General features: G+C 47.4%; 1 protein-coding gene across 2 annotated transcripts in view; it reads right to left on the bottom strand.

Annotated features, from left to right (window-relative positions):
- The window catches only part of VSTM2B (V-set and transmembrane domain containing 2B), a 118,070-nt gene that overhangs the window by 14,326 nt on the left and 89,124 nt on the right, over nucleotides 1-14,620 (bottom strand). Inside the window, exons 2-6 of one of the 2 annotated variants that reach the window (XM_064671207.1) lie at nucleotides 7,197-8,584; nucleotides 6,450-6,719; nucleotides 5,640-5,824; nucleotides 4,021-4,050; nucleotides 2,834-3,260 (exon numbers count right to left, since the gene is read on the bottom strand). In XM_064671207.1, the coding sequence (XP_064527277.1) occupies nucleotides 2,834-3,260; nucleotides 4,021-4,050; nucleotides 5,640-5,824; nucleotides 6,450-6,522 (715 nt within the window). In that variant the 5' untranslated portion in view covers nucleotides 6,523-6,719; nucleotides 7,197-8,584. Of the gene's footprint in view, nucleotides 1-2,833; nucleotides 3,261-4,020; nucleotides 4,051-5,639; nucleotides 5,825-6,449; nucleotides 6,986-7,196; nucleotides 8,585-14,620 lie in introns of those variants that run through there. The other variant, XM_064671206.1, reaches the window with a different exon arrangement.

Genomic DNA, 14,620 nt, shown 5'->3' with positions numbered 1-14,620 from the left:
AAAGTTAGGTCCTGAAGAATTACACACCATGTGAACAAAGATTTAGTTTGATTTGTTGGCCCTACTGTGTGGAAAACCAGTTACAACACTGCCTTGAGGGAGTGGACTTGAAACAGGGCTTCTAGTTCCCAGAGGTAAAAAAAAAAAGAGGAAAAAAAGGCATTTTCTATAAAGCAACTGCATTCTTTACAGTGAACAATAATTACTGTACCTAAAATAGCTCTAAAGAACACCACTTTAAGATACAAATGGGAAACTCTGAAGGTCAAAATGTCATTTTCTTTTAAGACATTTTGAAGATAGTTTAGTGCTTATCCAACCTGAGTTGGCGGCACTGGAGACCTGAGTCTTCCATTTCCTCACAAAAGCAGGTGACGTCCCTGCAAGTCCTCATCACACTGACTGCTAAGTTAGTATTTTATCCACATGTCTTTATGCAACACTTCACGTCTAGGGAAGATTTCTTGCCTCTACATCAAGCTGTCTCTCTCTGCTTCAAACCAGGACCCTGGCACAGACAGTCCTTCTAAGACACATGAGTGATGGGGACTGAGATGGCAGCAATCTGCTTCACAAAAGCAACTGAAGAGATCTCTCGTAGTTACAAGACTCAGATGGTTCTGGTCTAGAAGGCACCTGAATTAGGAATTTTGAGGGCCAAATCCCTCAGCTTCGAACCTAAAAGCCATGCTGTGGCTGATGTACTATTCATAAGTAATTACAGGCAGCTCCAAACTGCCACAGGTACGGAAATTACAACAAACCAAGTAGAAGCCTGTTATTCAGGGAGGTCTTCGATTCAAGCAGAGTAAAAAGCCATTATTTCTACAGAGGACCATACCAAAATACAAAATTAGTTGCCTCCCTCTTACAGAGAAAAAAGCAGGTGCTGGTTTACACCTTATTAAGTCAGTACTAGGAGCAGTGATCTTGTGCTCTCTGCACTGACTTCAGCTTCTCTGGCACAGGAGCTGCCACAGAGTGGCACTGTTCACAGACACCAGCATGCCCAGGAGAGAGCTCACAGCACGAAATTTTGGTTTAGCCAATTTTGTAGCCCTCAGCATCAGTCTCCATCTGGAGATCCCCACTAAATATTTTTCTGTGTTCTACTACCCTTTTCACTAATTCAAATCATTCCATTACCTCCATTGCTGGCCACAGTTTATTTTCAGAATTTAATCCAGCCTAGAAATGATGCAGTAGTGCCACATCCCCAAACCACAGACATGTACAAAATTGGGACAGACAGCAGTTTAGATGATCTGGGCAGGAGGTCTTGCCCTAACAGACATATGTGACATGCTGTCTTGGCGGCACACGCTCACATCCATCTGTTGACATGGAACTGAGCCCACTGCGCTTCCACTGCCCTGTTTTCAGTTTGCATGCACCACTTAAGCTCTGGGTTCAGTAGGCAGGATGCATAGGGCTGTGAGTCCCAAACCCAACTTCTACTGTCAGCATGGAAAACACTGCAAGAATTCTCACAGTCATTGAGTGGAGAGGAAACATGAAAACAACAGGCAAACAACACGTCATGAGCATTAGTGTTGACTTCAACTTCTTGTGGTCCCTGAATTCAGGAAAAGCAAACTGAACTTTTTAAAATGCCTGCAAGCACCTGTAGTTATCACCTTATCTTCCACCAGACATCAGTGAACAGCCAGCTTAGTCTTGGGAATGACAAGGAGTAAAACCCAACTTTCATATGTATTTCTACATGAGAAAAAAACCTAATTATTCAGAAAAAAACGAAAGGTAGTAACCAGATAAAACACAGCACCTGTAAAGCACCAGCAGGTCATGGTGACCCATATACAAATTATTTCCATTACTGTGAGCCAAAACCTGCAACTGTTTGCCCCGAGAGTGTGAAGAGGCATCAGGAAGAAGTGTGAACATCTCTGCATGAAGATTACGAATCTGCGTCAGAAGAGACTCAGCAGAGAGGGGAGCTCAGGGCCTTCCCTGCACAGTCAGTGGCATAAAATTGTTTTCCTTCTTGCACAGACAACTTGGCAGGAACATTTGTTCAACATTAGCTAAGTGACAGTGGCTGAGAGAGGAGCTGAAGCCCAGCCAGAGCAGCAGCACACCTTTGAAGCTTGAAACACTTTTGCAATGCAGATTTAAGATTATGTTCTTTGTCCTAGACTTTCCTGTCATTAGTTAAAGGTTTATAACGGCCTTCTCTGTCAAACTGTAATTTGGTAATGTGGCATTAATAACTTAATACAGTATTAACTGATAGACAATCAGTATTAGAATGATGTTTACATTTGAAAACCATTATACAGTGCTGTATCTCCAATTCTTATCCTGCCATTAATTCAGATGTGGACCTTATTACACAGCAATTGACATTTCCCTTCCGAACCCGCACCCCACTCTGCATGGGCCCTGCAGCTGTTGGGGACAACCACTTGCTGATCTAAATTCTCTGCAGAACATCCACGGCATTGTGCTCACCTGTGGCTGCAACTACTGTTTCAAAAGCCTCATCCTAGAAGCTGAAAGGGGGTTCTGAAAGCGGGGCCTCCTAAAACCTCATCCTAAAAGCTGCAAGGTGGTTCTGGAGGCTGGGCCTCCCATAGCACCTAGGAAAGGATGCAGGTCCCTGCCTTGCACTCAGACCCACCTCCCCAGCCCTCGCCTGGGCTGGGCCAACGCACCAGCCCCGGCTTTTGAGACAACTTAGAGCGCACTTGCCTACAGATTTGGGTGCGATTATTTAGCTTTAGCATCGCAGCGACAGCCCCACCCATAGCAAAGGAGGGGTCACGGTGGCTGACCCGCGAGTGGGGGTCCCCCTCCCGCCCCCGCGCCCTACCTGACCCGTGCTGCTGGCGGAGGATGGCTGTCTGCCCGGGCGGCGGCGAGGCCGAGGAGGCGGCAGCGGCGGCCGTCGAGGCGGTGACAGTGACGGCGGTGGCGCTGGCGGCGATGTCCCCCTGTGCCGGGGCCGGTGGCGAGGGCGGCGGCGGGCGCTTGCCGGGGCCGGGCGGCGGCGTGGGACGGGTGGCGGGGCCGTGGCGGCGCGGGGCAGCCCCGCTCTGGATGTGCGACACCGCCTCGGCCGCCTGCACGTCGGGCGGCGCGAAGCGGGACAGGACGCGCAGCAGCGCCTGAGCCTTGTGCTCCTGCGTCTCGTCGTCGCTGTAGTCCGACACGCGGCACTGGTACACGCCCTCGTCCTGCCGCCGCACGCCCGAGAGCCGCAGCCGGTGCGAGATGTCGTTGCCCTGGACGCGGACCGTCTGCAAGAGAGAGCGCACCGCCGGCAGCGCTTCAGCCCCGGGCAGCGACCCTGCCCTGGCCCTAGCCACCGGGCGAATTCCCCCCAAATCACCGGACACCGAGCTGTTAAAGCCCCACCTCGCGGTCCCAAGGCCGCACACCTCCCCCCCCCCCCCCCCAACGCCCCCGCGGGGCTCCCCTCGCCCCCCGCGCAGTGCCCGGTGCCGGGCAGCCTCCAGCCCGCACGAACCGCCCCGTGGGGAACGCGCAGCCCCTCGAGGGTCGCCCCGCGCCTGCTGCAGAGGGACAAGTCTGGCTGGGCTCGGTGACACCCCGCCGGGGCCGAGTAGGTGACCTGAGTCCGGCTCCGCCGGAGCGGCTCAGCACCACGGAGAGGGGCAGCGGCACCCCGGGCCCGCATCAAATAAAGGGGCGTATTTCCTGCAGGACAGGCAGAGAAGGGGGTCGCTTTGCGACATTTTCTCCTAATCTGGCCCACAGTCTTTTCCAAACGTGGCTAAGGAAGAGCTGTAAGGTAAGCATCACTTCCTCTGGATTTGCAAGGAATGAGACGTGACTGCAAAACCAGCAACAGATGGTATCGCGTTGATCGAGCCGTGACATACTGAGGAGGGGAAACGTGCCACAGTCCTGCCGTGCTGCAGGAGCAGGGCTGCCAGTGAGACCAGCTGCATTCGTGTGTCAGGAAAGGAGGGGGGCATGCAGTAAATCCCACGTGCATGGGAGGAGGGGTGCACACCCATCTCAAGCTGCACTTACACTGATTTTGGTTGCATCCTTATTTGTTACCTAAAAGAACAGAAAAAAGGGAGATTAGACTCAGTGCTGCCAGTACCTCAACAAGATGCTCATATTCCCACCCCAGTGCAAGGACAGGACATGGACAGATACAACTTTCTCCACTTGCCAATCACACAGCCAGTGTGTGGCCTGGGGGAGTTCCCCAGATTATGGGTAGGGCAGCAAAACAGTGCTCAGCTGGAGAGATTGTTTTGGTACAGCTCCCGTGGTGCCCACAGAAGTGCTGCCTTCACCCAGGGTGCGAACAGCAGCCAAAGAAACGCTTGTTGCATGCTGTGCTGCTCACAGCTGCTGACAAACACCGGGGAAGACGCTTTACCAGCAGCACCGCAGTGAAGTGCTTGGGCAAGCTGGATCCCGCATTGCTCAGGGCAGAGCTTCGGTCCAGAGACACCCTGGGAAGAGGTACCACTAGCAGGTTTTGTATTTGGCTATTTTTTTGTCTCCAGCCAACTACTGTAAACCTAAGTGATGCCTCAGACCTCACCGATGCACCTCTCGGGGAGACGGTCATCGTTCTCCAGGCACGCTCTGTCATCATTTGTTGCAAAAGCAATTCACAGTTTTTATATAAGGTTAAAGAAGACATTTAAATCCAAGCAATTCATTTCCCAGTCTGACAAGTGACTTACACTTTCCCCAGCTAGGCGGCATCGCATTAGCTCAGTGTCTATATGCTTTGCATCTCTATTTGAGCTCTGCAGGAAAACAAGCGTGCCACAGAGAGGGGAGCTGGCACAGGCACAGAGGCTGCCGCGGGCCACCCTGCTGGCACAGGGGACGGAGGCTGGAGAGGATGACGTGCCCTGCACAGTAGGCAACACATTCTGCAAGTCCTGCTTTACCCCACTCCCTGTACAGCCCCGTTTGGCACCAGGAAGGTGTCTTGCACTGAGGGGAGGCTATAGAATGAACTGGCTTATGCTGGGGAAATGCAGCTGAAAAATTTAGACTAAAGCCTGCCCTCATGCCAAGTGACTTGCTAGGGGGAGGGGAAAGGAGATGCAAGATTTAACTCTGCTTCATGCATTTTAATTACTACATCCGACTGAAAACGTCTTCCTGAGCTCCAGATATAGACAGATATTGTACAAGTACAACAAGGAATTGTACCTTTGTATATGCAGACTGCTATCAGCTTAACATACCAACAGAGAGAGGTGTATCCCTCATGGCTTTCTCTGCACTATCAGAGAGCAGAGGCTCTCCCACCTTTTACAATGATTCCTAGCTCAGTCTACAGAAGCACAAGGTTTTTGCTTGTCCACACTTCATACTAAAGCTATTTTCACTGGCTTTCTTGGGACCTCACTGATGATTTTGTGGTGGGACGTTTATCACCTTCTATTTACAATCCTTTAAGCACTGTTTTTTTTTTTCTTGAGATGAAAGTCCCCCATGGTGCATACCCTGTAGTCCTGCATCCCACGGAGGGCCTGGGCACACCAGTGCTTCCTACCAGTTGCTGGCACTGGGTAGAGGAAGCAGTCTCCTCTCTGGGGCTGCTGAGTTTATTTTGATCACCTCTAAGCACGTTGCAATCAATGAAGAGATATATCTCCATAGCAATGTATTACCTTGCTCCTGCTGCCAGGGACACTGATGGCTAATTCGTGTGCAAGTTCTCTGGCTGGTTCCTTAAGGTACCACCACTGGATTTCCAAGGAGTAAGAGGTGGATCCGCTGGCTCGGAAAGCACAAGGCATCTCAATATCATCTCCCTCCCTAACAGTCACATCTTTGGGAACTTCAGTAAAGGTAGCTGGGAGGGGAAGATAGAGTTACAAGGGCTGGTTAACGGAGACATTAAAAGACAAGATCAGTCCTCTTCAGCGTAACGTGAGCTGTTTCAGCTCAAGGGCTACGCGCTCACCGAGACACGGGTTTCATGTAGCCCAGCGACCGCAGAGCAAACGGAGCGTCCAGCACTGCGCACACCCGGGGCAGGGCAGGGCCAAGCTGGTCCCCGCCACCCTGCAGCCGCAGTTCCAACGGGAAACTTTGAAGAGCATCTTAAACCCCCTCGTCCTCCCAAGAAAGCCCTCGGCTTTCAGAGCTACCGGTGTCCCAGTGCCCCCTCCCGCAGACGGGCGCGGGGACTGTCCCGGGCTGCGAGCCCGCCGCGCCCCGCTCCGTTCCGCTCCGCGCTGCCGGCAGCTGCGACCCAACAGTGCCACCTTGTTCTGCCAGAGCCCGCCCGGGCAGCTCCCTGCCCCCAGCTCCCAGCACTGCCGCTGGGAACGAGCCGGGGACGACGGGCCCCTCAGCACCCGCCGGCGGGAGCGGCGCGGCCGCAGCTCAGCCCCGACGGCCCCGCAGCCTCCCGCCAGCAAGTGGTGCCCGGAGCGGCGGATCGCCGCGGGGAGAGGCGAAAGTTCCCTACTCACCGGTGACAATGAACAGCAGAGGCGCGTTGAACATCAGGTAACAGAGGGTGCAGAACAACCCCCGACTTTCCATCGCATCGATGTGGGCTGCGGGCGGCGGCCGGGCTGGGGGCGCAGCCGGGCACGCCTCAATCCATCGCACACAGCGGGCCGGGGCAGGGCTCCTTCCCAAAAAGCCAAAGCCACCCGGCTAACCCTTGGTTTGCGGAGAAGCAACCATAAAATCCACAGCCGACCGCTCAAACTCGCTCGCAGGTGGAAGCGACGTCCCTGGGAATGCAGCAAATAAATCGCGTCCCGGTCCTTCGCTCCGCCGCGGGCGGGATTCAACTGCCCTGCGCTGCGTGGGGGCTCCCGCAGCCCGCAAGCGAGGAGGCGGCGCCGGGCGCCCCTCCGAGCCCCATCCCCGTGCCCGGCCCGCGCTCGGGGATCCCGCGGGGAGACACGGACGAAGCTCCGCTCCCTCCGCCCGGGCAGCGCCCGTCGCGGCGCGGGCTCAGGCTCAGCCCCTGCGCGGCGGGGGCGGCGGCAGCCCCGGGCCCGCCTCTCCCCGCACGGGCGATGTGCGGCCGCCCCGGCCGCAGCTGCCCCGCGGGCCCGGCCCCCGCCCCGCGGCCGCGCCCCGCACCGCCCACCGCGGCAGGCACCGCCCCGCAGCCCCCGCACCGCCCGCGGTCCCGCTCGGGCTCACCGGGACTCGCCGTCCCGCCCGCTTCGCTGGAGCTCCCCGGCCCCCTCCACAAGTACCTGCGAGGCACCTGAACGCAGAGCAATAAGCGGGATGCTGCTGTCTGCGGCATCCCCATCCACGTCTGGGGGTCCTCAGCTGATGGCTCGGTTGCTGTCAGGGCTTCCACGCTCGCTGGGTTTATTACTTGTTAAAACACATTAAGGAAAAAAAAAAAACACCAAAACACCACAGCTATCGACTTGGAAAACAGTTATCATAAAAAGAAAATGTTTCCGTGGATCAGCTGTTTCTCAGGCAAAATGTCCCAAATTAAAAAATAGCACTGCTCAAAAGTCATCAGTAAAGTCATTTACAGTGAGTAGCAAACACAAACAGAGCTTGATTTTTGCAGTAAGTAATGCAAGGGAGCTGTATTTTAGTAAATTTGAAGTGCCTTTCTAAAATATTTGCCCTTTCCCTGCCCTGGAATTCCATTAGAAGTTACCATTTTGCTCAGCCACAACTTCATTTAATCACTGGGATGGCCCGGGAAGTGTGCTGCAGAAAATTTACTTTATCTTTTTAATGGCTTCATTCTGTAGCATAAAAAAAAATGCTGAATGTGTTAGCTGGATACATGAAGATTTCTATGGAACAAATTATTTAGAAACATTCACTTTCTGAATAACTAAATCAGACCAGTTTTTAAAAGGGTGCTAGTCTCTTATCTCCCCAGCTAACTGACTCCCTGTCTGATCAGACACACTGCTGGAGGCTTAAGCAGTTGGGCACTGCTGGCTGCTGGCTTCCTGCTAGGAAAACCCTCCTGCAAGGTTTCCATCAGGAAGTTTCAGTAAAACTCACACAATCCTGAAGAATACTGAAACTGCATCAAATCAATATTTCCTGCTGTAGACTTTTTTCTTCAAAGCATTTTTCAGCCATTCCTACTGATCATACCATGACCTGAATCCTGTGACAGCACCCTGGCAGGTCTATGACAACCTTCCTTGCCTTTCTCCATGTTGGTTACTGGGAGCCTAAATCTTGCCCCCAGGCAGAGGCCAGTCCCCCAGGCAGGTGGAGTCAGTCCCTGCCAATCATAAAAACTTTTCTTGTAAAAACTAGTAAACACCATTAAAATGAAATAGTCTAATAATCACACTTTGCTTTTGCACCCAAAAGCTCAGTGTGCTCCATGCAGTAAGAATCATTCCTTCTTTTCACGTGGCCTCAAGCCATGTAGCACCGCAGAGTCCCCCTGTAGTTCTTCACCTACCAGGCCACATGAAGGCAGGGAAAGGCCATTAGGACAGACATACCTGAGGAAGTAAATCCAGCAGCCACTCCACTCAGCAGCACAAGGCTTTCAGTCAAATCCCAAGAATGGGTTAGGTGGGTCCTCTGCTAGTGAGGCAATTCCATGACTGTGTTGACCTCTGCACTAGGATTGTTTAGAAAACTCCTATTAGATAAAGAGAATCAAAACAGAAGCAATTTTTATGTAAAATTAGTAGTGGAAAATCATGTTTTAAACACTTTTACTCCAGTTTTTATTAAAATTGATGTTTAAAAATTTCTTTGGAAATTGCAACATTGTGAAAATTTATAACAGCTGGGAAAGTAAAAATACTCTTTGTATGTTGAATTTTGTTTCTTAGAGATAAAAATAAGTAATAAAATGAAAGGCAAGGCATATGCATCTAAACTTAGTTCTATTTTAATAAATCTAAGGTTGTTATTCTAGCAATAGTGTTGCTGAATTGAAGACAGTACTATCTTGAACGGGTCTCTTAATTTATAACACTAAGCCTTCAGTATTTACTACCCTCCAAATTTGATTTTATATGTAGCAGCTGAACACTGAAGTGCTCATATCTTTGTATTCAATTAAAGTAAGGAATTAGGAACTCAAGCGTGTTTTTCACAATCTTAAGTTAGAGTAATTCAAGACTCTTTTTATGTTCTCCTGTTCTACTAAAACTATAATGGGGGACTATTGTGCTCTACACTCACTAGCAAGTACTCTGTGCAAATCATCTTGCTCTTAGGATCATAACAACATTTGAAGTCATTTATTGATTCAATCCTGCCAACAAAAGGGGCTTTGGCAGTGCAGAAGCTCTCACCTGGCTGCACTCATACCCCTAACAGGGGATGAATGGCAGGAGTATCACAGGTAGAAATCTCCCTTTGCAGTTGCTGATCCTGCAGCATCATCCACACCAGCAATTCTCAGTGAAATCAGGGAAACTATTCAGGTGCTTAAAGCAAAGGCTGTGTTTTGCTGATGACCGTATTTTTTTGCTGCAGCTGTCAGTCAGATAGCAGATAGGCAACAATATTTTAGACTTGTGCAAAATGAAGTTGGTTGTTTTCATGGAGAAATCCTACGGCATTCCCATAGCTTTCCCCTTCCGAATCTGATTGTAGTAGAGAAGATTCTCTCTGCTGTAGGATAAGCCAAAACACTGTTCTGGTAACAGGACACTTCCTCACGTAATCCATGTGACTTCATCCCTCAACCCTTCCCGAGGAGATGGTGGCAGGGAGAAGCTCTGAAGTTCCCTTCCTGGCTCCTAAGCACCTTTCCAGGGAAGCCAGAAGGAGTCTGAAGGGACCATTGGACAAAACCAGGAGAATTTCTCCTGAAGGGACAGTCATCTTTGTCATCTCTGATCCCATTCTTATACTCCACTGACAGCCCAAATCCTCCTTTGATAGCAGATGCAGGAGCACCACTGACCTCAGGAGGAGGTGGATAATTAGCAGTGGATGAGTGTCTGGCACTTTAGGCAGACACTGAGACTCACAGGACTGGTAGGGGCAGACCTCTTTTGATGTTGCTGGACCATGTTTTATAGCAACTCATGAAATCCCTGAAGTGATTCCAGCACCGTGTAGCTGATGACATTTAAGAACATTTCTCCCTGGAATTTTTTTAAATCACTAGCAGCTCCATTATTTGAATAGCCAAAATACTTTCTAATGGATACTTGAGGAGCCTTTAATTCATACCCCTCTGTTTGGAGTTAATCTATTCAGAAATTAAAACAGAGCAGGTCATCTTTGGAAAGGAGCGAGCTGCAAAAAATCCAATTTTACATACACAAAGCATATATGATGGGATATACTTTGAGTTGGTGCAAAAGCACAGTAACCTACTTGATGTGACGTGGTATTCCTACCACATTTAAGCAACGTTCATCTGTGCCCTAAATCCTCTGGCAGAAACAAGTCCTGTTCAACACTCTGTGCTTAGATTTTTGTCAGGGCTTTTTCTTCTCATTTTTCTCATTAGGCTGACATATTTTCATAGTCACAGGGGGCCAGTTTTGCTTCTAGTGACAGCAAGTAAATGTTTTTGCACACGACTGCTGTGGACATGGAGGGCAGTCCTGGCCCTCCCCTCCTGTGGTGGATCTGGCAGTGCTGCCACTCTCAGCTCACAGGCAGGGCTCCAGCAGGCTCTGGGGCTCAGGGTATGTCCCCAGGAACCTGAAAGTGCTGGTGGCTTGCTGAGTGGCTTCTGCAAACTGTATTACTGTATATCTTTACAAAATAGGCGAGGGGCAGAAGTGAATATTGAATGTAAAGAAACCTGAAAAAGCAAGAAGAGAGAGACATAAAATGTTCACATCTCTGCTTCTAGCACAGTGACCTTCACTGTGGAGCTTCTGTCTCAGGGTAGCTCATAACAACAGGCTGGCAACTACCAGCCTCATTGTCTCTAAAATGTCACTGGTTTAACATCAAATCAAGAGGTGTAATTGCATTTTTTCTTCCTTCTCCCCAACCCACAAATTCCAGTCCTGATCAGGCCCAAACCAAACTGACAGCGTATTTGTGTTCCCGTAAGAAGTCTTCAAAAGGTCACAAAACCTGCAAGTTCAAAGGGCTGGATTGTTTTCAATATACACGATGACTCTCCTATTTCCCATCTGCACTGCCTTGAAGTTATTCCAGGATCCAGGTGATATGCAGAAGTCTAACACAGTGTTTGAGAAAGAACTGATTGGTCTCATATGAGGAATTTCTGGGTTAAAACTGTCAGACTGTGCTATCTTTTTGGTTTATTCATCCTTACTCTGGACAAGCGACATTTCCACCAAAAAGCTTCATTTTACTTTCCATGAAACTGATTAAGATAGAAAACATGTTTCTGCATTCTGGCCAGGCACAGCTCTCACTTTATGCACCAAATGCATTTTTCACTGTCTTCAGTTTCTACTTTCGTTTTCTATCTTATATTCTTTGTTGAATGATCTAGCAGGATGAGACACTTATGCAAGAACATATGGAAAGAGAAGGCAACATATATTCATAATAATGCAACGAAATCTCACGTTCTAGTACATCTAGTACATCTAGTACATCAGTCAGAAAATCAGATTATTCCAAACTGTAAAATTTATCTGAAATTTATGGTATGTAGTCTGTTTTAATAAAAGACATGTTGCTGGCTGCCTAACAGGCAGGAGTATAAGATGGCATGAGAAGACAACATGTAAAAATCTGTCAGGTCCATCAGCATGTGAGGTTGCCATTTGGCAGCTCATCCTGCAGCAGATGGGAGCTGCTGATCCTCCACTGCTCAGCGCAACCCCTGCATATGAAAGGGATCTGGTAAATTTATTGGGAAGAGCTTGAATGAGATGGATCACCTGGAGGCAGAGAGCAGAGTAAAAGCCAACTCAGCTCAGTCTTGGGAATTATAAAAAACACCCTGCTTTGCAGAAGTATGCTAAATAAAGAGAAGCAGCCAAAATTCGACATTACCATGAGAAACTTTAACTCCAAGGTGTCCCAGAAGTGCCTGACAGTCTGGAGGTGAGTATTGTTTGCCTCTGAAGTGTCTCTACCTACACACTGTGGTTACTCCCTTTGAGTGATGTGTTTATGTTTAACTTACACCAGAATCTGTATAAAGTATATTAAATCACCATATTGTAATACCTTGTATTATTATAAAATAATATTTTATAGATTATAAGTTAACGTTTATCCCTCTTCTGGGTAAAAAGTAATATAATCATCTTTTGAAAGAGATGAACACATTGGCAAAACTCAATACACACCATATTTGGGTCTACAAAATAATTCTAACAACTGTTTATCAACATCCTGATTCCTCACATTCTGAAAGCAGTAAAATTACTGGGGAATTGAATCCAAAATACTATTAACAAAGACTGAAAAAAGAACGCTACAAAAAATATTACTAAAAACCAACATTAAGTCCAGGAGAGAACACCACTGAGTTAAGCAATACCTTATATTTTCCACTGGGCTCACAGAAATTAGTAACATCTCCCATGTAGCAAACTGCCATGTGTTTGACCTCAAAGAACTCTCAGTACCTCATATGGAAAGAAATCCATGTAAGAAACCAACAGATCAGACAAGATCTGCAGTGAACTCTTAAATGTTTAGGCCTCAGTTCTGCAAATGTTTCTTTGTGAGATGCAATATAAATATCTCAACAATCTCCAAATGTAAAGGGTGAGGAGATATACGTGCAATATTATAAAGAAAACTACGTTTTCCATGTGTAAAACTGGAGAGTTTGCTTAACTTTGTAAAAAAGCTGACTCTTTCTCCTTTCCTTTACATTATTTGCATTGCCAGGATCACATCATGTTAGACTCTCCACCAGTTCAAAGATAGAAAAATCTAAATAATTAGAAATTTAAGTCACATCTATCCAGTTCTTTTAGAGAGATTCAATGAATGACTGGAGAATTAGTATAATTACTGTAACATCACAGATAGTAAGCAAATAAAGCCTGATTAACTAGAGGTGTGTGAGTTTTATTTGCTCAGGATGCACTGATTTATTCTACTATCATTTTTTTTTTTAATAATAAATATGTCATAAACTATTGGAAGAAAAAAAAGTTGCTCTTAAAAAATCATGTTTTGCATCCCCCTGGTGAAGAGTTGAAGCTAAAGGTACTAGAAAATTTTTTGATTGAATGTGGTTGCATTAGTTTTCCTGATTTGGCTGTTAGGCAGCTCGGAAATGAGCCACCATGGCAGAGAGGAATCTGCTCCTGCAGAAGTGAGGGAGGGAGCTGAGTCAGCAGGACCTGCAGCATCCTCTGCAGCACGATGGCCTCTGTTTCCTGGCCTCACCACAATGATTACCCAGGTACAGGGGTAACCTTCTTGTGCTCACCTGTGGGCCTTTTCCAGGACCAACTGTTTTAAAAGCTGTTTAACATGCAATACATTTTATTTTATACAGATCTATATTTCTCTACATATATATAGTATATATATATAGGTACATGGTATTCAGAGTGGTTGAGCTTTAAATTATTTATAAGACTTTCTATATTAAATACCTTTATAAATACCACTGAAGCTGTGAGAACATAAGGGAATACTCCAAATGGATGTGAGTTACTGCAGCTGGCAGTTCAGGGGTTGAGTCCATAGCATGTCAATATACCATGTCTTTGAATCATGGGTGAGTGAGACAGCAAGAGAAAAGATGTTGACAGTGTGAATCTGGCTAGCTGTTAAAGCCAAAATCATGACCTTTGTTAAACCAGTGTAATCAGGAAATGTACAGAAATCCCATCTTTCCATTTAATTCTAGGGCATAAAAGATCAGAGTGCAAGGAAAAGACAAGTTCAAGTAGAACAAGAATTTATGGTAAATATAAAACACATACAACATGGAAAATCTTATTGGGTACAAATATCTTGTATTAAGCACACTATATGTGGGCTGATGCACAGAAAGGCTTCTAAGTATTCAATTAATTTTCCTTTACAGATCAAGACTGTATTTTTATTTTTTAAGGAACTGTCTTCATCTGCTCTCTGCCTAAACCACAAAAACCTATCCACTTAATAAAAGAATGGAACACAACTCATTGAAGCCAACAGTTTCAAGAAGCATCCATTAATTTTGAATGCTTCTGGTTTTAGATGTCTGTCTTAATGAGCTTGAATGTAAACATGCTCTTAATAATTCTGCCAAAAACGAGGCTAATAAGTTGATGTCTTCGTTTATCAAGTGAAACACCTGACCTCATGCTGTACAGATGAATTAGATGCTCTGACTTAATCATTTATATTACTTTTCTTTGTATGAAACAAAAAGAAACTTTGGGCCAGATTCCCTGTTCTGTTCCCATTCCTCTCAGCATTCCTGGCACTGGGAGAAAGCAGCCTGGATGGAGCTGCCAGCAGAGCATCTCGGCAGCCTGCAGCAGTCTGACTGAGAGGGGGTCACCTCCACACCCCTCCCATCACATCTGGCTTTTGTGGAATGGAGAAGGGAATGTGAAAGGATATGTATTTTTGGTTTGCAGACAACCCCTTCATTAACAATGTACCTCTCCATTCTGCTGGTGAATCAACCTGTTACTCACTGTTTCAGAAGGACTGTTAGAGACTACGGCTCCTAAATTAGAGTTGGAATGACTATTTGGTTCAAGCAGGATCAATTACCTGCTGGTGTTTCCTCGGTGCTCGTGGGAGTTAGAAA

The sequence above is a fragment of the Pseudopipra pipra genome, chromosome 14 (assembly GCF_036250125.1).
Source record: "Pseudopipra pipra isolate bDixPip1 chromosome 14, bDixPip1.hap1, whole genome shotgun sequence".
NCBI lineage: Eukaryota > Metazoa > Chordata > Aves > Passeriformes > Pipridae > Pseudopipra > Pseudopipra pipra.
The sequence above is the reverse complement of the archived record's forward strand: the minus strand, read 5'-3'. Positions and strand labels throughout refer to the sequence as shown.